Source organism: Sitophilus oryzae, unplaced genomic scaffold (genome assembly GCF_002938485.1).
Source record: "Sitophilus oryzae breed Bouriz unplaced genomic scaffold, Soryzae_2.0 scaffold_1145_pilon_pilon, whole genome shotgun sequence".
NCBI lineage: Eukaryota > Metazoa > Arthropoda > Insecta > Coleoptera > Curculionidae > Sitophilus > Sitophilus oryzae.
In genome coordinates this window covers 1029982-1054513 of record NW_022145777.1, presented here as the reverse complement: position 1 = coordinate 1054513, position 24532 = coordinate 1029982, and the positions used below count along the sequence as shown (strand labels likewise).

Genomic DNA, 24532 nt, shown 5'->3' with positions numbered 1-24532 from the left:
GTATATTTGGTTGCCTACAGTTTTTTAGAATATTAATTTCAGCAGATATTTCAGTCTGAATAAAAATTTCAGTTAATGTACCTTTTCTTTGATTACAGTACAATAACACCAATAATTTGTATACATATGGGTCTGATATGGGATACAAATACAGTTAGATTTAATGGTATTCGGTTTATTTTTGTGTAACTAATAGATCTTTTGTATGTTTTACCCTTGTCTTGTGTATAATATAATCTATAAACAAGGATTTTACTGTTGATTCTATGTAATAACATAATATACCAGCCTATTTAATACACTAAACTACCCTATAATCGAAAAAAAAAGCGGCCTCCAGTTGGCTTGGAAATGACGATGCTTCATTTCACAGCCATTGTCATTTTTTTCGACCAAGTTGTATAAAAAATGATTTTTTATTATGAAGACTCTGAAATAAGTTAAAAACAAAAACTTTCAGTGACATAAATTTTTAAATTAGCATAGAAACCTCTATTTCAATTGTGTATTACCTTTTTTTTGATGTTGCTTCTTTCCTTTATGTAGCAACTTTGTTGGCAATGGAAATAGATAATTATTATTAAACAGGTATTTGCACAAAATGAAATTTCTTCCTATATATTTTCAAGCAAAAAAAATACTAAAGATATTACAAATTAAACTCAACTGTTCTTTTTTATAAACATTTTATTTTAAACAGACTTATAAATCTACGTGGATTTCTTGGCTGCTGGCTTGCCTTCACGGAATCCATTACGGAAACGTCTACGTACGATTTTCAGGTGACGGAGACGGCCAGTTCCAGTGGTCTTCCTCCTTTTAGCCTTGATCGACCAGTTGTCTATAAAGAAAACACAAAAATAAGCACTATTTTTTGATAAAATTATTCAAAAATGTAGATAAGACAAAGTAGTTTTTGCTCTTCTATAAATTCTTAACGATAATAATTACTGTGAAATGACTTTGCCAAATTCCGTCCGAAAATATGTTAGACGTAGCCGTAGCCACTACTTGAAAAGAACGCGTTATGTGTTATCGGTAAATTATGGGTGGAGGCGCCCCACGTCTCGGAACGTCGCTAAACGCTTGCCGTCAGTTGCAATGTAGCATTTACAGTGCTGTGAAGCCAAATCTGTTTTTATAGCATATTTTGTGTGTTTCAAACTTCTACGTGGCTGCAATAGCTAACCACGTTATATTGAGGTAGGTATTATGCAGAAGTTCGTTATAATATTGAGGGTGATGAAGCATATTTTACGTAATTATGCTTTTAAATGGGGTGGCTTTGGTCTATCAATAAGAATAAGGAAGAGGGCAAAGACACCCCATAAAGCAACTAACTTTGCCCATCCAGTTTTTACTTTTTTATATATATATATTGTATATAATAAACAAAAAGCGTATTATTGTTGTGTTGTCCTTATTACCACTTATAGCATAGACCATGCGCATTTGAGAAAATACAACAATTTTTGAAATAAACACGATTTAAAGTTCAGAATTGGGCAAAGTCACCCCACTTCACGGTACTTGTTAACACAAAAAGCAGCATCAACTGCTAATTTTCAAAGTTATAGTGATCAGTCAACATGAGAAAACCTTTTGTTTATTAAATAATATAGTTCAGAAACTTCTATATTACAACCACAACATAAAAACTAACGTTATACAAAAGAGTCAAGAATCTGTATCATTAGACATCTTGTTCAAATTGTCTGGTTCGAAGAATAAGTATTTTTAAGGTGTAAAAAAAGAATTGACTTACAGGAACGCATTTTAGCTGATGGGTATCCACACTGGGCACATTGTGACTTCTGGATGTGGTAGGAAGACCTTCCACACCTTCTGCAAAGTGTGTGGGTCTTGTTACGGCGTTTACCAAAACTTGATGTACCTTTAGTCTAAAATAAAAACAATTCTCGTTAAAATTGTATTAGTTTATTTGCTTACCTTGATATTTTGATCAATAGAACTTCTATAAACACTTATTTCTTTGTGTATAACAAGGTATTAAAGTTTTTTACTAAAATACTGGAAGCTTCCTCAAAAGTTTTAAGGTTATCAACAAAGTTTCTCTATTTATATATCCGAATATAACAAAATATCACTTGAAATATAAAATGCACACTTTAGTTTACAAACTCCAGTTTAAATTAATATATTTTTTAAAAAGATGGATTAAATATTTAAAGAATTTTACTGAAAATTTCGTAAACCTACCATTTTTTATTTTGGTACACTAAAAAGAGAATTAGATTCCTGTTTTATCGGCTTCGTGCTGTCAGATTTTGGGACATTTGAACTATTTTTACTGACATAAATTAGAGACCTCTATCTATAAATTTGAATAATTCGCTTGAAGGTTTCACTACTAAACAACAGACGGCAGCAAATTATTTTCATAAACTTTTTCTTTATATTTTAAAATAAAGTAAATAAATAGTTCTTAATAATATTGAGAATATTTCCTTAAATTTAATTTAATATTGAAAGTGTTACTAACAAGAGAAAACATATTTTTAACAGCTATTACAAATTATTATTTAGATCGTAATTTTGTTTAAAAAAATAAATGATCTAAAGAAAAAAAGCTGTTAAAACTTAACGGTGGTATAATCTTACTATCTGTATGCATAGAATTTATAGAAATTCTTGTTCAAATAAAATTTAACTAGAAAAATTAACTGTGTTGGTGTACACTTTTTGCTTGGGTAGGCAACCAAACATACTGCATCTAGCTTTCCCATCGAGCGCGTTCTTCAAAATCGACAGAGTTCGAAAAACGCGCAATTTCTAGACGTAAACCAATAAATAACGGCCGAAAAAAATAAATAAATAAAATTCGAACGCTGCCTACTGACAGTTACGAGTTGGAGAGCATTGTAATATGTTCGAAAATGTTTTGGGATCAACTGAAAATTCTAAAAATAAATGGGCAGCTCATTCCGACACATAAACACGGATCGCCGCATAGTTTGCCCGAGATGAACTCACTTAAGTCACAGAATTATGCGAATCTTTGATTTCGAGAGTGCCTTGCAGATTGTCAACTATTTTTTAGTGAAAAAACGTCAAAAATGAACGTTTTAAGCTTAGTGACGATGTTTTTATCGAAACAACATGACAAACTTACGAGAAATACTTGAAACTCGAAAGTGAGTCACGGAAACTCTATTTTTAAAGTGAATTTAAGTGATTTTACAAGCGTATTGTGAACCCGTGTGATAGACTTGTTGGAGTTACCTACTTTAAAACGCTCTTTAACACACATGCCCGTGTGATTGATGTGAGTAACAGATGTATGTCATACTTCGAATGTTTTCTTACAATTTATAAAAATAAGTGGCTTGAAATCGGCTTCTTATTTAATCTATTAATAAAGATATTCGAAAAATGTTTCTACAAATGCTATTTTTATAAATTTAGTTTATTTAAAATCGATTTCACAGTAAGCTAAATCCTTTGTATTTGCGCTGATTGGTTTATGGCAATATTTTTCGAATGCTTGGTTTGTTTTCCCTTGCATGTTTCTTATAAACATCTTAAAAATAGATGATTCTTAGATAAATTGATACTTTTTCTTTAGACAAAAACTGTTTTAAAATGAAACACATATATGTAAGTCAGGAACAGTCGATCTTCAAGTTCACAAAGTTTTTTAATGTCCAAAATTATTTGTGTGAAACAACTCACATAAATATATGTGAGTTGTATACATATAAGTAATAACATAAGAGCCCTGTATACAGGGTTGTTCACCACATACGACATGGAGTATTGTAGCTAAACGATTAGATTTTTACAAATTGTAAGTTTTGGGTTCGTTGAAGGACTATTAGAGCTACAATTTAAAAATATTTGTATAAGATACAGAGTGTCCCAGATAAATAAAAATATCAAAGTTGTATTTTTTTTAAATGGATCACCCTGTATATTATTACATTTCTAGTTTCTACGATTAAAATAAAGGTAAATTTAATTAAGGTTAATTACACTTAAACCGTTTTTGAAATATTTTCATTTTTTGTGAAACTGCAGCAAAAATTTAAAGGCTTCATTTCTCCAAGGGTATCAAAGTTTTTAATACTAAATATTTACTGAAGTTTATTTATTGATCAGTTATTGTGTTGCAATAATAAAAATAATACTACCTCATACAGAGTGTCTAAAAATTTATTTTAAATAATTTCTAGTTATAAACGTTAATAACTTGTTTAATTTAAATAGGACGCCCTGTATATTTTAGGAGAATCAGATGCACAATTTAATTGTCTATCAAACTGTATTATACCATTTTTACCTATCCTTTCAAGTTTTCGTAGAAAATGCATTTTCTTGTCAATATTCCTGTCAATATTCCGTAGGTATGTTGATAAATGAGGTCTAATTTATATTAGACTTCATTTATCAACATACCTACGGAATATTGACAGGAATATTGACATTGATGTACAGTCTAGTACTATTATCGTTTTTAGCAAAACGTTAATATTACTAGCCCATTTGTATGTAAAAAGAAAACTATTTAAATCTTTATAAAAGAGTATACCATTAATTAAGTATACCACCCATTATTTCCGCCCAAATACTAATTAATAACATACTTAATTGTGTTCGTTAATAAATTATTCTAAATAAATGTGGATTTGAATCAGAAATCAATATAATAATATGTTATAAAAATGAACGTCTCTGTTGTAATAAATAAGCATTTGTCAAAAAATGAAATATCATTTTTAAGGTGTTACTTTTTACCACACTGTCTAATACACATACAAAATTCAGTTTTTTAGTATTTGGAGCAATTATTATTAACCCATGCAAACAGTCAATTAATGTAGTTTGGATACAGGAATCATATTAATTGGTCCTCTTTAACAAATCATTAAACAGATTTTTAATTTTTTTAATGAAATAAACGAACTATATCGACAATATTAGTATCTGTACTCTGATTAGTAAAATTTGGTACATCTTTAAAAATAGTCTAAAATGTCAGTATTCCATGGGTATATTGATAAATGAGTTCAAAATTACAATAAAATGCATTTTCTACGGAAACTTAAAGAGATAGGTAAAAAATGGTATAATACAATTTGATAGACAATTATATTGTGCATCTGATTCTCGTAAAATATACATGGTGTTCCATTTAAATTAAACAAGTTATTGTAGTTTAAAGCTAGTAATTATTTAAAATAAATTTTTAAACACTCTGTATAAGGTAGTATAATTTTTATTATTGCAACACAAAATTCAGTAAATAGAAATACTTCAGTACAATATTTGGTTTAAAAAACTTAAATAGGCTAAGCGAAATGAAGCATTAAAATTAGCTGTAATTTTGACAAACACCTAAATATTTCAAAAAGGTAAGTTTAAAGTGTGATAAACCTTAAATCAGAATCTTTATTTAACCTAGAAACTAAATAATATACAGGGTGTTCCATTTAAAAAAAATACGAACTTGATATTTTTTTTATTTGGGACACTCTTGTATCTAAGTAAAAAATATTTTTGAATTGCTAGCCCTAATAGTCCTCAACGAACCCAAAACAATTTGAAAAATCCGATCGTTTAGCTACAATAACTCCGTGTCCTATGTGGTGAAAACAAACCCTCGCTAGAATATACAAGAGAAAGAAATTGTCCATTTTTATTACCCAGTTTTTTACTGAAAAGTTACAAGCATCTTTAAGCCCCGTTTGGACATAACGGTTTACCTGACGTTTTAAGCTTGATTTCATGCATCCGTTATAAGTTGATACGATGGTCCGACATTAATTTCATTGGTTGAATTTAAAGACTTCGATTGATTGGAAAATTACGCAGTTTTAAATTATTGCATTTCTTCAGTCCTCGTCTATCTATGTTATTGATTTCGCTATTGTAATTGCTGGTGCTCTTTTTTATATTTTCATTTCCATAAAGATTTCCGGCCAAGGTCATATCAGAGTACGTAGATCGCCGAGTAGCGACAGAAACCGTCGGCTCTTTGGATGGAATCCAAATTTCTTTCCCTTTTATCGTTTGACAGATAGACTACGTATTTAACCGCTCAACTTATGAAGTGGTCCCATAAACATGGTATACACTGCTCACAATTTAAAGTGGAATTAATTGAGTAAAGTTTTATACATATCTTTTTGTTTTGTTTTATCCTTATTTCAACGGAGTGTATAAAATATCTTACTGCTAATAAATAATTAAAAAACTATTTTTTGTTTGTTTTGGTTTTATTACTTTTAATGTAATCTAAAGATATTTTGATAAAATGACAACAGTGGCAACTTCGCTTCTTCATATGATAGATAACCTACTTATTTCGCGCAGCCGCAAAGAAAGGTAATTGAAAACGGACTGTCGCTACTCGTCGGTTTAGGTACTCTGCTTATAGTCTACTTCGCTTACTTATAGTCTGCGTTTCAGCAACGTTTTAGAGAGAGAGAGAATTGCAGAAAGTTATTCTTTAATATACCCTTTACATGTTCTCCCGAACAGAATGGACCGTCTCACTGCCTCTTCACCAAGTGGTGCATCATATTTGTGGTTCAACATCTTTTACCACTGCGCATCACAAATTCGCGCTCTATTTCAAGAACTAAGGATGCTAGGACAAACATACATGTGTAGCATTATTGCCCATAATGAGCAATAACTCGTAAATCAATTCATAAACGAGAAACCTATCCATATTTGCAAAATGATCCCCCTAAAATAGGTGGGACAATTTGACAAACACCTTTCATAGATAGACAAAACTAATATCGGTGTTCGGATCTCAATTTTTGTCAAAAAAAAAAAAAAAAAAAAAATATCGATATCTGTTACCGATATCTGTTTCGGAGTTACGGGTGTTTTTCAAAAATATGCATTTTAACAACAATTGTAACTTTCATGGAAAATTCCAAAGCAACTACTCTTGCAACTCTGAATGTCGAAGTACACCTTTAATAGCTAATAATTTAAGAATTATCAGAAAATTTGATTTTATATAATCTGCAACTTTCAATTTATTGAAAAGGATTTGCACCACTTTCCAAAATATAACACACTTGATACTTTGCTCGATTCCTGAGATATATAAGTAGGCTTTGAACGGCACCGGCTAATGCAAAAATTTACGTATTTACCACTAAAACTATACCAATACTTGCCATGAGAGATGCAGAATTTTTATAACAATTTTAAAATATACTTACCAACATCAACATCACATTTTAAACTATATCTAATAGCAATAAACATGTACTACAAAACCAAATATCAATAGAGGATTTGCTACAGGTGTCTGACATCAACCTTATATATGTTATGACAGACGGGGCAGTTTTGAACATTTCTGGCGAAATTCATTAACTTATAGGTGAAAGATACCCTTCATAACTGCTGGCATTTTTAATTTTGTCTAGATTATACGAAGAATAAGGAACCCATTCGCAACATATCCACATAGGATTAGATCCATGGGCTCCAAGTCAGGCGGCCTCGACAGGCCAACCTATTGGGATCTGGGTTACTATCCAATTATTCTTGAAATTAACTGCAAAAATTACTGATAACTTCAGCGTTCAGAGGCGGTGCGTCGTCTTGCTGGGAAAATATGTTTTCTAGTTCCATTAAGGGTATATAATCAATAAGGGGTCTAAAGCCTACTAATTAAAAGTGTATTAACTTTTAAAATTCTGTATTTCGAAGGGATTACAACAAAATATCAACAAGTGTGCTATTTTTGGAAAAGGTAATTTTAAATTTTCAGTTAATTAAATATATAGAGGGTGTCCCAAATAAAATCAATTTTTCTTGTTAAACCATTAAATTCTACGTAAAAGGTGTTTTGAAATGTTTTCATGTAAAATGTACAAAATTTTCCATGTAACAAAAATTACAGCGATTTGTTAAAATGCACATTTTGAAAACACCCGTAACCCGAAACGGTAACAGATAATCGATATGTGGTTTTCACCATCATATTTTTACATGAAAACTGTTCAGACAATCGATATTAGTTTTCGTCTATCTCCTATAGAAAAGTGTTTCCATTTAAAAGAAAAAAAAAAAAAAAACACCCTGTATACAGATGTAATATTATATAAAATATCATATTAATAAAACTACATGTGAAGATTCTTAATGCTTCTACACACTTGATACAATTCTATTACAATTAAATAAATAAAAAATGCTGTCTGACTGAAAGTTTATTTATTACAAGAAACATTTAAAGGAACAAACATGCATGATACACTACTAGAATTTCAATTTAAAAACAATATAAAATGGATATTAACTCTTATAATGGATAAGTGTTAAAATACGACCGGACCATAGCAAAATAAACAACACTAAAAATACCCTATGTAGGTTTTCAAAATCGCAAATAGCTTATTTTTCCAATCTCAAGCTATATTGAACTATTTTAATATATAATTTTTTATATAACCATGTTTAGTTTTGTTGTTTAAAATAAAAATCAGAGAAATTGAGAAATTAAAGCATTAGATAATTTTGCACTTTTATTACAAAAAAAATCTTTAAAAAAAAAAACATTTTTTATTTTAATTTAATAAAAGCTAATATCTTTCTTCTCTCTTTTCATCACTCACTTTTATTAAGTAGGTAGCTAATAATACCACAGCTTTTTCAGTGCACCAGCTGGTCTATCACCTGTGGTTATGATATTATGTTATTAATTTGGAAATATATTTCATAAAATTCCCCCATAAAATAAAATATATTTTAGTGTAAAAGAAGATATATAAGAAATATAAGAGTTTCTTTGCCCTTGAATTTCTATATGAGCAGTTCAAGGCACAAACTCATATATTTCTATTATATTAATTTTTATATTAACAATTTGTTTTAAGAACTGAAACAAGGTAGACACAAGATGATGTTCACTGGGAGTTCAGTAAACAAACAGAGGAAAAGCTCTAGTGGGGACAAAAGAAATGGCGAAAGGAGAAGATACAATGGAAAAAACACTCGGTATAGTGATTTGGGTGATAATTCAGGTACTAAAGTAAGTTTCCTCTTCATATAAAATATATTATGTTTTTTCTATTCTTTTCTTTTCTAATCTTTCTTTTTGGAAAAGACTCAAGTCATTAAAAAGATTTAAGTCTTTTTATAAAAAACTTAATAGTTATTAATCATTAATAGTTATTTTTTATACAAGACCGAAAAGATTAATTCTTTTTAATTTTATTGTCGTGTATAAAAAAAATATTTTTTTGCATACCGAGTTACATTTTAAAAAAATATTCAGAAATTATTATTTCAAGGAATTTATTACGAAAAAAAAATATTGTGCTGGGTTGGCGTTGGTTTCTATGTAATTTGACAAATAAATAAAGCTGTCTCATTAGTTGTCAGTTTTGAGTCAATATTTTTTATTTCACTTTCGTGTCGATTGCTGATTGAATTGGAGCCAGAAATGGCTCAAAACGAGATAAGTAAATTACCAACAGATATTCAGGCTGAGGCGACAAACGCCATATCCAAACTACTTCCATTTAAACCCAGAATAATTTATGAAAAGGAATACAAAAATTCGTTCTCGAAAAAAAAATCATTATAATTCATACAGACCATTGAAAACAAATCCAATCAAGCTATTCAGTTGAATTAATCCATATGTTGCACGTAAAAATGTGTACTATAAGAAATATCTAGCCCAGATTTATTTTATTATGGTACTATAAACAAACATCAACAATCGTACGTAGTAACATTATATTAGTCCTCAAATGAATGTTAATTATATTAAATATCATTATAAAATTTTACAATCATGTTTATTTAGGATTAAGAATTCATTTCCATACTAATCATAAAACACTTAGATAAGCTCTCATCTAAACTCCCAACAAAATCAGCATAACATCTTAATTCCTTTAGTAAAAGATTTGAATGTTTTAACAGTGTGTTTTTTAAAAAAAATATATAGATTCATGGTAAACCTAGAGTACCCAGGCACCATAATATGGTACAAAAAATGAGCCAGTCTGATGGGATGGTTTCCTATAGTCTTGGAGGTTCATCAACCAGTCCATTGATACCAAATCCTTTCGAAGTTGAAAGGGACAGGCCTGAGAATGATTTTTCGAAGATTTTCGGAAGGGAGATCAACAGAAGAAGAGGTGCTGTCAAACATCAAAGGTAAGGATATACAGTGTGACCAAGAAAAGTGACCAATTGGATTAAATGAATTTTATTCCAATATAGAAGGTGTCCCAGAAATAAGTGCAAATATTTTAATATTTTCTTTTGAAAATTCGGAATTTTTGAAATTTTTTTGGAATTTTTTTAGTTTTTATTTAAAACAAAATAATTTCTTGATAATATGGCAACATACGCTTACGTAGTAGATTAAATTTACAAGAAAGAAAATCCAGAAAAAGATCCAGTGGTTCTCAAAATTTTAGCGAAAAATCATTTTTTTTTAGAAATTTTTCAAAGTAAAATAACTCCGTTATTTTGGACTTATTTGAAAAAACGATTAAGAGAAAATATGTTTCTTTTTCGAGATCTACCACCCCTTAAAATACTTGCACTTATTTCTGGGACACCCTGTATAACGTCTCATTATTCGTCGTATACAAGTTTTCTTAAAGGAAATAAATATGTACATCAAAAGGATACAAATAAATTTTCTAACAAAAATCAAATTAATATTTATTTCTCCACATATGGGGTGAGCCTTAAATAATGGCACATATATTTTAGGACGTTATACTTCAATCCCGGAAACACGTCTGTGATATTTTGCTTCGCCAATAAATATGAAAATTTTAAATTTTTCAAATTTTGTTTTTTTTTTTTAATTTTCAATTTCTTTTTTTTTGTTATTCTTTTTAATTTTCAGTTAACCCTTTATAGGGCAGTACTAATTATTTTCTAGTTTGATCAAATAGACTTCAAAAATATATAAACTAGCACAAAGGGAGCATATCTTCTTAATAACATTTGTCAAAAAGTTAACAAATAAGGGAGTGGGAGGGTGGTGGTCGATTTTTCAACCAGAGACTGTTAAAGAAAATAGATAATATATAATGATCTAATATATATAATGTACAAACTGTATACCGGGTGTTGCATCGTCGGACGGGACATAGGAAATCCCATGCAAATTTTAATGGGGTCAATTATTGACTTCCCTAATTATTTTAGAGAATAATTCTATTTAAGTTTATTAAGAAGAGCACTAAAACCCGCATTCAAAAGAATAACTTTTTTAAATATTTCTCCTGTCGTATGGCCCTGTATTTACTTATGAGCACCAGTCAAGGTAAAAGATAACTGTCAAATGAAGTTGTCATTTCAGAAATTTATCTTAATTTAGTAATACAATTAATATATTATTTTTATTAATACTTGTTATACTAGTTCTTTAAAAAACGGCAAAGAGAAAATATATTATTACTTTTATCGATATCTACCAGCCGTAAAAATGCACTTACTTAAGACTCACCCGGTATAATCCAAGCCTCGATCCAAGCAATATTTATATTACTCCTTTTTTATTTAAATCCGTTTATTGCATTATTAAAAATGAATTAAAGAACTAATCTATAGTTATAAAAAACCACACTATTCTTTCAATTTCTAATAAAATTCTTTATGTAGATTTTTCTACGAAATCAATGTAAAAGAAAAGGTAATTTATTGGAGATTACGCAATACTTTACGATATAAAACTGATTTTTATTACTGAGTTAACAACATAAATAAATTAAATTTATTTATTTATAAAAATTTTAAAGACTGTTTTGTCTGTTGAATTGTGATTTTAACCTTGCTATGCAAAGATCACAGATTTAAACAGTTTGCACAAAATATATAGATATTCTTACAAAAATAGTTTATTTGACTAATACTTGTTAGTATAAAATTATATCTAATTTTTCAAAAGTAGAAAGAAGTAAAATTATATGTTTTTTTCAGAGACGTTCTTTATAGCAATAAACGTTTCGTAGTGAAGCGATTAAAGAAACTCATGCTTTTTCATCAAATGTGACTTATAACACATTAATCAAGCTAATTTAGATCCCTACATTACCGGATTTATTTAGTTCGGGTTAGAATGTGCTTGATCAATCCTAAAAAATATATATTTTGCCTGTTCTGGAAGCTCGAAGTACAGCCTGAGACGAAAAAAAAAAACGATAGCGCACTGATATTTTTCTGATAATTTAAAATAATTTTTTTTTGAAAATTCAAATAAATTTAGTTTTTTCAAGTCAGAAAAGTATTAATTTTTGCCACGGGATTGACAATGTAAAAACGTCATTTTAACGCTTAGGTATTAAAGTAAAGCACTTTTACGCCTAAGTATACGAAAATATATATTATCAAACTGACATAAAGTTTCAAATTCATGGAGTGTAACCATAGTTTCTCGATATATAGTTACTTACAAGGTATTACTCTTTAATTTTTTTATATTATATGAAATCTTTAAAATTGTTTAAAAAATTATTTGTTACGTTTGAAAAATATAGCATGTTCTATTCAGAGTAAAAATTACTTTTTGTGCCTTGTTTGTGATGTCAAACGTACAGTCTGACTACAAAAAGTATCATTTTTACTCGTAATAAAACAATATACTATTTTTTCGTCAGTATTGAAACCAGTCAAATATCAAATTCACTTAGAATTAACTAATTATATATCTTTTTTGCATTTTTTCTTTTACTTACAAAATAATTAGGATACGTCAATTTGACTTTATGAGGTGTTTCAGTAGCGTATTTGATATTTTGGTTATTAAATAATTATTATAACTTATCTCTTTTTCTTAAAATACTACGTATACTTCGTTCGCGTCGAATTAATCATTTGTAATGGTGATGATAAAGCAAAGCAAAAATTTCCATTAACATACAAACTGGATAAAATTTTCTTACATTTATGTCAGCATGAGAAAAACAATCGAGAAACCCCTCCTTATCGAACCTCTACACCCCACAGTCAATCCGTTTGCCAAAAATCAGCTTTAAACGTCAAGCAGTTTAAGCAGAATCGTGATTACTCAATGGTCATATTTTATGAAACACCCTGTACAAATTTTTAAAAAATCTTAAAATATGTGAAACAACAAAATAAAATATACGTTTTTAAATAAAAAAATATTCTAATATTTGTGGGTTGGTTTCACCCCCTTAGAATTCGAGTTTCGAAAAATTCCTTCTTATCGAACCTAACTCTACACCCTAAAGTCAATTCGTATTCCAAAAATCAGCTTTTTACGTCAAGCGCTTTAAGCAGGATCGTGATTAATCAATGACCAGATTTTTCGAAACACCGTGTATACATTTTTAAAAAATCTTAAAATATGTAAAAAAACAGAATAAAAATATTACGTGTTTCAGCGTTTTTTCGGAAACTTGACCGTTTTTTAAATAAAAAATATTGTAATATTTGAGGGGTGGTTTCACCCCCTTGGAACTGGAATTTCGAAAAATCCCTTCTTATCGAACCTCTACACCCTAGAATCAAGCTGTATGCCAAAACTCAGCTTCTTACGTTGAGTGGTTTGAGCAGGATCGTGATTAATCAGTATGTCAGTCACTTAAGGATTTTAGCAGGATATAGTATAGATATTTTTAACGTTAATACATATATTGGAAATCTTCATGACAGGCAATTTGTGATGCTATATGTTTAATATTCGTTTCATTTTTGTCCATGGCTGTACATAAAGCTTCATTAATTGAGAAATTACTCTAAGAAACGGTGACCAATTTAAGTTTAAAGTTTTTAGCGTACACAAAACTTATTCTAAAGAATCTGCAAGTTCGTTATAGTGAATTATGTACAAAACTAAGCCCAAATATATTCAAAAGTACAGTTGCGTTGTTATTTAAAGTGTGGAATATATTTTTAAATACCAAAATGATTTTGTTTACAGGGTGCATTCGGTGAAAGGCCACAAGTTCGTGGCTAAATTCTTCAGGCAACCAACCTTTTGTGCTTTTTGCAAGGATTTCTTGTGGGGATTTGGAAAACAGGGCTACCAGTGTCAGAGTAAGTAGCTTTTGATAGAATTTATGATAAATAATAAAGTCTGTATACTTTTTTGTGAATTTTGAATTTTGAAAGAATTTGAAGAAAAAAAAATAAAAATTTTGAAAGAATTTGTGAATAGTTCATTTCTGGAAAAAAAATCGAGGTATTTTGATTTTTTTCCATACAGGGCGAGTCTTAAATAAGTGCAAATAATTTTAGGTTGGTATATTTCGACCAGGAACGCGTCTATGATGTTTTTTTTCACAAAAAAAAGAGATGCATGCAAAAGTCGTGTATTTTCTTTTAAATTTTCCTGTATATTTTAGAAAACTTGTTAGAACTGCCTGGTTCATCGTAAATTTTCAAGGGTATAGTTTCTGAATCTCTGATATTGCCACGGTTGTTCTATAGTTACGGCACTAAAAGGGATGCAAAAATACAGAAAAAATCAGGTGGTGGCTCTCTATTAGGCGGTTTAGAATTTAGAATAAGTGGGAGGGGGGTTAATCTTTGCGACCTTAGAGATCTATTGTGTCCCCCTTTCTTGAGTTACAACTCATGATACAGTCCCAGGACTTCCTACGGAGATCCGTGTCCTTCACAGTCGAGGAGCTACGACCCAGGCCGGGTAGACGAAACGGTAGCTTGTGTCGCCTGTTGGGTTTAGAGGTAGGAGGTAGGCTCCCGACCCTTGGAGGAGGTGGTAACTTGTATGCCACTTGCGGAGGATGGTCTCACGCAAGTGTCAGCCACCTCTCCTGTAGTTCTCTTTGGGTTTGGCCCCTTGGAACTTTCATTGTTACTGTTCCCAGTGTTGCTAGGGGGTTTCCCCACAGCTTCACCGGTGATGATTTTATTACTATTATTACCAGATCTCATAGTGTTCCGATGAGTCGCTAGGGACAGTCGGTCCACTTCTATAGAGCCCCGCATGTAGAAGTAATGGGTAAAATACAATGGGGTGCCCCCCGATGCCCCAAGGTTGAGACTGTCCGTAGCCCCGCCCGGTATCGTTTGTCTTGGTGCAATTCCCTGGCCACGACACTACAGTCAGGGACAAGACGATGAGTGAGATGTTTCTTAGACCAAGCCAAGTGCTAGGGGGGATTCCCCCCAGCACCTGACCAGGAGCTTCCCCACCAACGACAAGGTCTTGCATCTCCTAGGGGAAGATTAGGCGGTTATTTTAGACTTATTTGTAAGAAGAGAGAAAAAATATTTGCACTTATTTAAGACTCACCCCGTATAAAAAATAAACGATTACTCGGAAAAGAAATTTTGAAGAAAAAAAAAATTTTGCGATTTCATTTTTATTTTTTCTTGTTACTCAAATTCAGAAGATATAACAATACAAATTTCACATTCCTTGTTACTTGTTCTGCTCTACAACACAACTCTATTAAATTGAAACATCGAATGTATCCCGTAATATACAGGGTGTAAACAGGGTTTTTATATCTGTAGAATTATCAACTGTAGTTCTGAACACTAATTTTTACAGCTTGTGTTAGATGTCCATAATTATAATTTAATAAAACATTTTTAATCACTAATTGATTGAAAAAAAGTATACCATTAATAATGCAAATTATATTTTATCCTCTCATAGTATAATATGTCTATTTAATTTGTTATGCAACGAGCACTTTGTTTACTAATTTGTTTCGCCGAACTGCTTGAATCCATTTTTGCTTTTGATCAAATCGGTGTGGGAAACCATGAAGCTCTAAAGTGTTGTTGCGGGAGATTTGAATATCCGGGAAAGTTGAGTTATTGAATGTTTTTGCACCCAACAACGCCCTAATTACGCTCTCCTTTACGCGTTAAAATTTTTTCGGCAATTTTATTAATATTTGAAATTGTCACAACACAACACGACGCCTAGTTCGAATTCTTTTTCACTTATTTTTTACTGGCCGAAACAGCGTTGCATCGCACAAACCTCGTACCTGAGTATTATATAGTTTCAATAACTCCACTAGAAAAAAACTAAAATACTTAAATATTATGATAAAGCCACGATTTCAATATTATTGTAATGCGATCAACATGAACTGTAACCGGGATGGCGTGAAATACATACTGAAAATTTGTGATTTCTGTCTTATACAGCGCTTATTAAACGCTTGTTTTTTTTCTAAACAACATTATTATCATGAGAGATCCCTTACACCTTTACACACCTATAATTTTTTTATTTTTTAGGTTGTCAGACAGCTGTGCACAAAAAATGCCACGACAAGCTTCTGAGCAAGTGTTCTGGTTCAGGAATAAATTCAGAAAGTACTATTGTAAGTATCTGAGTAGGTACTACAACAATTTAAAAATTGATTTTAATGTAGTAACAACATTAACAGAAATGAAGTTTTTAAATAATACAATAATTCTAAGAAAAAAATCACTTGAATTTTTTTCGTTAAAAGCTAAAACATTTTTTTTAAATATAAGTAATTTTATGTTTCCTGTGGTCTGAAGTGTTTATAGTCCAGTCATGTTTATGCTAACGCCTATATGTGCAAAATTCCATTCAAAAAACTGGATGAAAAATAGTTCGGTTACTTTTATAAACATTTATACCGGTTTGTTTATGTTTGGATTGGGACTGTGGATTGATATTTGGCCCAGTTTAATTTTTTTTAGTTAGATTTGTGGCCAGACGAAATGAAGTAGGGGGGAACATTAACTTAAAAACATTTTAGCTGACCATACCAACAGGTATGGTAGGCTATTCAGATCGGCAAAAAAAAAGTTTTTTTTTAATTTCACTCAAAATGAGTTATTTGGATCATAAATGATCTAAATACAAAATATTTTCATGGTGTCTGTCTGTTTGTCTGTCTGTCCGTCTGTCTGTAACACGATAAGTCAAAAACCGCTAAACCGATTTTAACCAAATTTGGCACAAAAATACTGTGGCACCCGAGAATCTGGCCATTAGTTTTTCGTGGGGTGGGGGGTTGGTAAGGGGTATGGGTGGGGGTTAAAAATTTTAAAAAATCATAACTTCAAAATTATAGTAGCTAGCGAAACGCGATTTTCAATTTAAGATTAGGAATAATATTTGCAACAAAATTTGTAATAACATCAAAATCACTCAAAGTCGCAGTTTTTGAGATAAAAAAAATTGCAAAAATTCATTTACTTTGAAACTAAAAGAACTGCCTACCAACTTTTTATTAACATATTTTAATATGGGCGGCTATACGTGCCTCCCGGCGCCATTTTTTTTTCATATTTTGTGATTTTCAAACAAACAAAAAATTAACTAGGTATTTAAAACCAAATCACGCAGTATATTTTTCCTTTTCATGTTCAATTTCATAACGTAAAACATTTTATTTAGGTGTCTTCAAGAAAAAACGAGAAATATAGAAAACTTTTTACGGAGTTGCTTTCAAAAACTGGTCAGTTTAGAAGTCACTTTTATACAATAAAAGTACTTTTTATTCCTTTTATTTTGGTTGTGTTATTCTTTATTACTAAAAAGTTACGTGCTGTTAGGGACAAAGAGTGAGTTTCTCAGTTAAAATGTCGAATAAATCAAAAACAAGAAATGGCCGCCAGGAAATTTATTTATAGCTACTGTTTGACCAGCGGATCTGAAGCTACGGAAGGAATGCGAGAAAAAAAAATCGATATTGCCACGTTTATCTATAAAATTGCAAAATTGCCAGAGATGAACTATAAATGTAATATATTTTTATTATATATAATGTGTTTAGCATATATTCTGACGTATATTACTAAGGAATTTTAACGTAGTTCATATTGTTCGATATGTTTTATTTAATAACATATTTCTTTCATTCTGTATAATCTGCTTATTATGAAAGTTGAGATTTCTCAACGATATAATTGGCAAACCGGCATCGCCGCGCATGGCCGCCTATTCATCGAACATGATTGGCGAAGTACGTCACAGAATTTGTTACCACGCGGTTGCCATGGCTTTTACGCCTTTCCTATTCGCTTGCTTTATCCCCAACTTCACGGTCTCTTCTGAAAAGAGTAGGAATATTGAATACTATTGAAATATCCAGTGGCGGTGTCATTTTTTTGATCATTATTACTTTATTTAATTATTTTATACCGGTTATCCTAAACTTTATTCCTATATTTATCGTATATTTGATAGTTAGGTTGTGTTTTATTGTTTTGTTATCTTGTTATAATGTTTTTCGTTCGTAGTTTTTAATTACTAATATCAAGTTTGATCGTATATTTGTGTTTTAAAATGAATAAATTTGTTAAGGGTAAGAGGCTACATAGTCAGACAAGAGAAATAATAGGTAATTTATATAGGTAAGTTAATAATAACGTGGATGAAATCTCATTTGATTTATTTCCTTGTGTTCATAATAGGGTTTGCGATGAAGAAGCTACAGAGAGTTCGCTTAAGTTGCCGCTTAAACGTAAACTTGAGCGGATATTTCTTTATACCAGAGTTAGCGTATCGGCTATAAAAAACTTCACACAGAAGATAAAAAGAAGGCTGAAAACTAACCCCGATAAAATGATATCCAGCTCTGGAAAGAAACGACCACGTGAGACTGCTGTCGAAAAGCTCTACGACTTTTTCGAAGTGGTCAGGAATTTGATAAATAGATTTTATCTCGAATTCAAACGCGTCCCCACAAATTAAGCTTTTGCAAAAATTGCCGGAATAATCGAATTTTCCTTTTGCAGGGAAACGCTTAGGGGGTTATTAAAATCAAATGAATTTTTTTGGCGTAAATGTCAAAATAACAGATAAATATTAATGGAGCGGCCCATTATATTGCAGAGAGAGATATAAATATATACGCGAAATTTGAAAATATAGCCAAGGAGCGATACCATATCTGGTGTAAGAAGCAATATTGGATCTACTGGTGAGTAAAATTACGTTTTGTTTGCGCTTCCAAAGTTAACTATTTTCAAGATTTTTTTTTTGCTGGAAAGAGTTATATCTAAAATTATGTATTTTAGAAAAAATATATAGTTAGTACAGATATATAAATAAATATACCTCAAGACTCAGTCTTGATCATCCGCTGATGGCAGACATGGTTAGCGAAACGTGCGTCCAGTGTAAAATTAAAAGTGTTTTGGTGTATTGTACTGATTTCGTGTTTTATTTTGCTGTGTAACACCAAAGGTTCCAACCCCCAGCTGTAATTATTTCTTCTATTATATTAACAACACAATAATAAAATGATTCAAAATATTTAAGGGAGCTTTAATAAAAGCTTTTAGTGTTTATCTGTTAACTCAACAGTAACGATTCAAATAGCATAAAGTTTTTTGAAAAAATTATTAATCTGAGTATTATATTTATGATACACATTATTTTCATATAACACCGTACGCCCATGCCTATTTTATGAATGAAATTGGGCGTGTTTTGTTTACAACTGCGTTCCCCTGCCGATACCCCGTAGCTACAGATCCGTTGGTCACACTATACATTCGTGGTTTTTGGGGTAAAACTGGGTAAAACGAAAAGGTTTGCGGTATTTATATGTTTAAATTTGGACAGAAAAGTTGTTTTTACGTATTAAAAGTCTAAAGAATAGAAATAACAAGGTGTATAAAGTTTCATGAGGGTTTCGTGTGTCTCTAATACGTCTAAAAATAATAATTATATAATGGAAAATAAATTTCTTGCAGTTTTTAGGTATATAATAAAATTATATAAGAGTTTCTTGCCTTGAACTGCTAATATAGAAATTAATTCCACGCCGTGTTCGACATAATGTGGATCAACCTGCTCTCAGTACCGATTTGGTTTAGTTTGGGGCCCTACCCCATCATCAGGTGAGCTTGGGTATTTCCACAATATGTCGAGCACAGCGTAGAGTATATAAACACGACTTGTCGTACCTATAGTTGTGCCTCGGACAACTATCGTTAGTAAATAAAGAAATGTATTTTCCATTATATAATTTGGGCTAGCCGAAAAAAGCCTTTATTTACTATCGATAGTTGTGCCTCGGTGGTACGAAAGTACTACCATTGCACGCAGGCCGCTATCTCGCGATGCGGGACTTAATATCTTACCGCTACTTTACGACAAGTCGTGTTTATATACTCTACGCTGTGCTCGACATATTGTGGAAGTACCCAAGCTCACCTGATGATGGGGTAGGGCCCCGAAACCGGTAGTGAGAGCAGGTTGATCCACATTATGTCGAACACAGCGTGGAATTAATTTCTATATTAGCAGTTCAAGGCAAGAAACTCCTATATAAAAATAATAATTTATATATCAAACGTTCTGTATTGTACCATTCATAACATTTTATTTTAATATATCAGGTATCCCCAAAAAGGAGTTTTTTATACAGCATATACCCAACACAAAGAAGTTAAGATTAGTTACAAAATTGTACTTTAAAGAGTCCATTTCAGTAGTACGAAAAAGTAGCAAAATAAGCGTTCGGCATTTAACGTTTTATGTAAAACTGGCCAGGTATTTTTACACAAACGAAGAAGGAAATTAAAGATAAAGGATTATACTATATCCGTATTGAAACACATTTTTAGACAACTTCTTTATTTTTAAGATTTTGATGGTCGAACATCAACAAAATATTCCTTATGTTTGGACTAAATTTTCTCGAAAATAAAGACATAATTTAAAATTCCGTTACAATACGGAAATAGATTGAAGTTTTGTGATTACAGTGATATATAATTTATATGGTTTTGTAACAAATTGCCCGCTATTTTATGGCAAATTCTGGAGCTCTGCAAACCTTAACCAAGTCTTAATCAAAGCATGTGTGTTTGAAATTTTAGGTTAACACGACACGATCGGGCTAATCCTTAGGCAGGTTTCTGAAATATAGGTAATATATATTTCCTTCGGCCTCACACCCGCTTTATCTGACCCCTGAGAGCGACCCGAACAGTACAGCGTAATAAACTCTTATGATATAAATTATGATATAAAGCACGCTTGATCAAAATGCATTTTTTTACCTTGTTTATCAAATTATGTATAGATTATATTATATTTTGAGAAAGCTCATAACCAGGCAAATATAACAAAAAAAAAATATATACAGGGTGTCCCATTAAAAAAACAAAAGTTTGGGTGTTTGTGGCCCAAGTAGCATTTTCACGACTTGCGACCACATGTTTACTAAACACAACGTTGGATTAGTTACAAAAAATAGTTAGCTCCCTACCTTCGGTATTAAAATAAATTTAAACGTTTTTATAACGTTGTGCCGACGTTGGACTAGTACTACAACAAAGTAGAAGCTTCTGCGACGTCGAATAAACGTTGTCTTCTAACCTTTTTTGCTTAAGTGATCTTTAGGTGATTCGGACAACGTAGTTACAACGTTGGACAATATATAGTTTTCCGACGTCAGTTTCAGGACCTATTCCAACGTTATGCAAATGTCGTTTGTTTTACTAATTCCAACGTTGTTTAGATTTCCTTATTCTTACGTTGGTAGGACGTCGAGTCACTACCTTTTTGCAACTGTATTGAACCATAACCTTAAATCTTAAATTTTCACTTCATTGTTCTGTTCAGTCAGACAGTTCAGTGCTGCTTTTTGTTTTTATAAAAAACTTAATTAAAATGGGACATAAGAAAGGTACATATAAAACTAAATTTACATATACATCGACATATATTACCGATAACTTATCCACTCCCTCGTTTATTTAGATTATAGAGTGCGGCACAAGCTAGACTCTAGGATGACTAAATTAGGCAATCTTGCGACGAGTATACTACCTGTTAAGGCCGAACTGCGACTTTATTAGTCCAGTATGCGACTACTCGAACTATCCATCTTAATCTCCAAAACAACAAAGTGAAAGCCGCCATGTTGTTAAATAAGAAAATGTTTCGTTCCTAAAAGAGCAATTCCTGCTTTTTGAATACATTAACTTGAAATATTTGATCCTAAAAAACACGCGGAAACAATTTTTTCGACTGCGAATAAATTATTCTCATTTTACTAAAAAAAAAAATTCAAGAAAATTTTTAAAACTTCTTTAATTTTAAGGCCCATTAGTATTTTTCAAAGTAGAAACAATACATTTATCAATAAAGTTGTTTGCGTTTAACTTTTTGCCTTGGGTAACGAGTTACAGAGTCGGTTAAAGTATATCAATAATTCTGATCTTCAAACATCCTCCACACTTAAATACTTTTGTTTTGTTTTCCTTCACTGCCATCTGACATATGTCTCTAACTAAATCATAAAAATAATATTTTTACTATAATTATCCCAATTTAGGATAAAACGCGACTTAGACGCCATATTAGTTTTGTATTTCTGTGAATTAGGATTTTAAACAACGTTGCAGTTTGTACTAAATTAGGCTTCTAGCCAACGTCGGTATCCAACGTTGTTTCGACCCAAAAATTATTCTCCAAACTAATGCAGACTAGGGTTGGCACGAGGTTGTGCCGACGTTGCGCCCCGACGCGACGTTTGGTCGCGTGACACAACGTTGTCCCGACGTCCAAATGCTGCTTGGGGGTCTGGGTCAGTTTTTGTTGTATATTCCTGTAAAACACACGAAACAAGAAACTATGGGACACACTGCATACTGTACATTGAATATGATGTTTCAACAACGATAATAAATAAATATCTGATGTTTATGTTTCAGTACTTAAGGGAAAGATTCAAAGTAGACGTACCCCACAGATTCAAGATACACAATTACATGTCGCCGACATTTTGTGATCATTGTGGATCATTGTTATATGGATTATACAGGCAAGGATTAAAATGTGAAGGTAAGGTTTTTATTTTTATTAAATTAATATTAAAAAAATATATTTTATTAAAATTTATATTGTTAATGTGTGTAATATTAAAATCATTAGTATCAAATGCATATAATAATATTACATTATTAATTTAATTTTTTCTTGGCTTTAGGTCAGGTAAACAATGAGAAAAACGGTTTTTTTATATTATAAATTTCATTGACGTTTCGATCTGGTAGGGTCTTTATTCAAAATTTATTCCTTGGAAGTAGATTTCGGCGCATTGTTTTAGTTTTTATTTTAATTTTTATTGTTTTCTTTTTACAATTTTATCATTTTCATACTTAGCGAAGAAAATAATCCAATATCCAACATTGGCATCAACACACACATAACATAAACATATCGATACAGTCGTCACAATTTTTGTAAAGAGACATACACATTGAAATGAAATCAGTGTTGTAAAATCCATTTCAATGTGTATGTCTCTTTACAAAAATTGTGACGACTGTATCGATATGTTTATGTTATGTGTGTGTTGATGCCAATGTTGGATATTGGATTATTTTCTTCGCTAAGAATGAAAATGATAAAATTGTAAAAAGAAAACGATAAAAATTAAAATAAAAACTAAAACAATGCCCCGAAATCTATTTTCAAGGAATAAATTTTGATAACGACCCTACCAGGTCGAAACGTCAATGAAATTTATAATATAAAAAAAACCGTTTTTCTCATTGTTTACCTGACCTAAAGCCAAGAAAAAATTAAATAAAATATATATTGAGAGGTCAAAGAAAAGAATAAAAAAAAACAATATTACATTATATCCTTGTATACATATAAACAAGGATTATATATATTACTTTCGTTTTGTTTTTATATTATTTTCATGACATAATGGTGAATGCGCTGCAAAAATTTATTTAAAATATTATGGCGAATGAGTCAAGACTATTTGAAACTTATTGAAATAATTTTTTAATTATATTTTACACACATACATAAATTATTTGTTAGTATTCTGTATGATCAATAAAAAAAACGGCGTCAAGATGGCAAAGTCAACACTGACGCCGTTTTTTTAGTTGTATTGTATATTATACTTAGATGTAAGTTTGTAAACATTTTGCCAATATTTTTTTCTTTAGATATTTCCATTTGAATTGAAAATAACGCATATTTGACGTCTTTGCATTTAATAAACATTCTCTATAATAATTTAGAACATATGTATTATTACGTATGTACCGTATGATCGCAAAAAAAACCGGCGTCCAGTTGGCTTGGAAATTACGACCAATAACAGTCCCCATATAATTATAAAATAAAAATGACATTATCTAATAACTGATTTTTAATTTGAATTACTTAATTACAAGGACTTCTAAATATTTTTCCACTAAAACAGCAAACTAAAACCATTTTTTTCCATAGCAACTGTTAAAATTATCTTATGTCTATCAAAAATAGTACTTTAACCGCAAGGGTAAATTAAATGATACTTTAAAAGCGAAGATAGGTTAAAAACTTTATTTCTTCTCGTACGTATTTTAATTGCTTCCATTTTTGAAAATTTTTGTATTCCTTTTCATAAGTTATTCGGGATTTAAATGGAAGTAGTTTGGATATGGCGTTTGTCGCCTCAGCCTGAATATCTGTTGGTAATTTACTTATTTCGTTTTGAGCCAAACCATAGACAAACAAATAAAAAGAGACTGACAAATCTCATGGTAAAGAGTGGGACCGCGTTCCCGTAGCGCAACTCAGAATAACAATTTTGAAACCAATTAG

At 30.8% G+C, this 24532-nt stretch overlaps 2 protein-coding genes across 5 annotated transcripts in view; one reads left to right on the top strand and one right to left on the bottom strand.

The window, feature by feature from the left end:
* Positions 1 to 669: 669 nt before the first annotated feature.
* LOC115886522 (60S ribosomal protein L37) lies at positions 670 to 2300 on the bottom strand. The gene is made up of 3 exons (XM_030905727.1): positions 2221 to 2300; positions 1766 to 1901; positions 670 to 841 (listed from the first exon to the last, which is right to left on the bottom strand). Exons 1-3 carry the CDS (start codon positions 2221 to 2223, stop codon positions 711 to 713), a joined length of 270 nt encoding a protein of 89 aa, XP_030761587.1. The 5' UTR covers positions 2224 to 2300; the 3' UTR covers positions 670 to 710.
* A 616-nt stretch (positions 2301 to 2916) lies between these two features.
* LOC115886471 (putative protein kinase C delta type homolog) overlaps positions 2917 to 24532 on the top strand; it is a 165977-nt gene continuing 144361 nt past the window's right edge. The window contains exons 1-6 of one of the 4 annotated variants that reach the window (XM_030905706.1): positions 2917 to 3155; positions 8868 to 9022; positions 9950 to 10161; positions 13913 to 14028; positions 16216 to 16301; positions 22633 to 22762. In XM_030905706.1, coding sequence (XP_030761566.1) covers positions 8891 to 9022; positions 9950 to 10161; positions 13913 to 14028; positions 16216 to 16301; positions 22633 to 22762 — 676 coding nt within the window. In that variant the 5' untranslated portion in view covers positions 2917 to 3155; positions 8868 to 8890. Of the gene's footprint in view, positions 3287 to 8867; positions 9023 to 9949; positions 10162 to 13784; positions 13847 to 13912; positions 14029 to 16215; positions 16302 to 22632; positions 22763 to 24532 lie in introns of those variants that run through there. The other 3 variants (XM_030905698.1, XM_030905688.1, XM_030905715.1) reach the window with 3 other exon arrangements.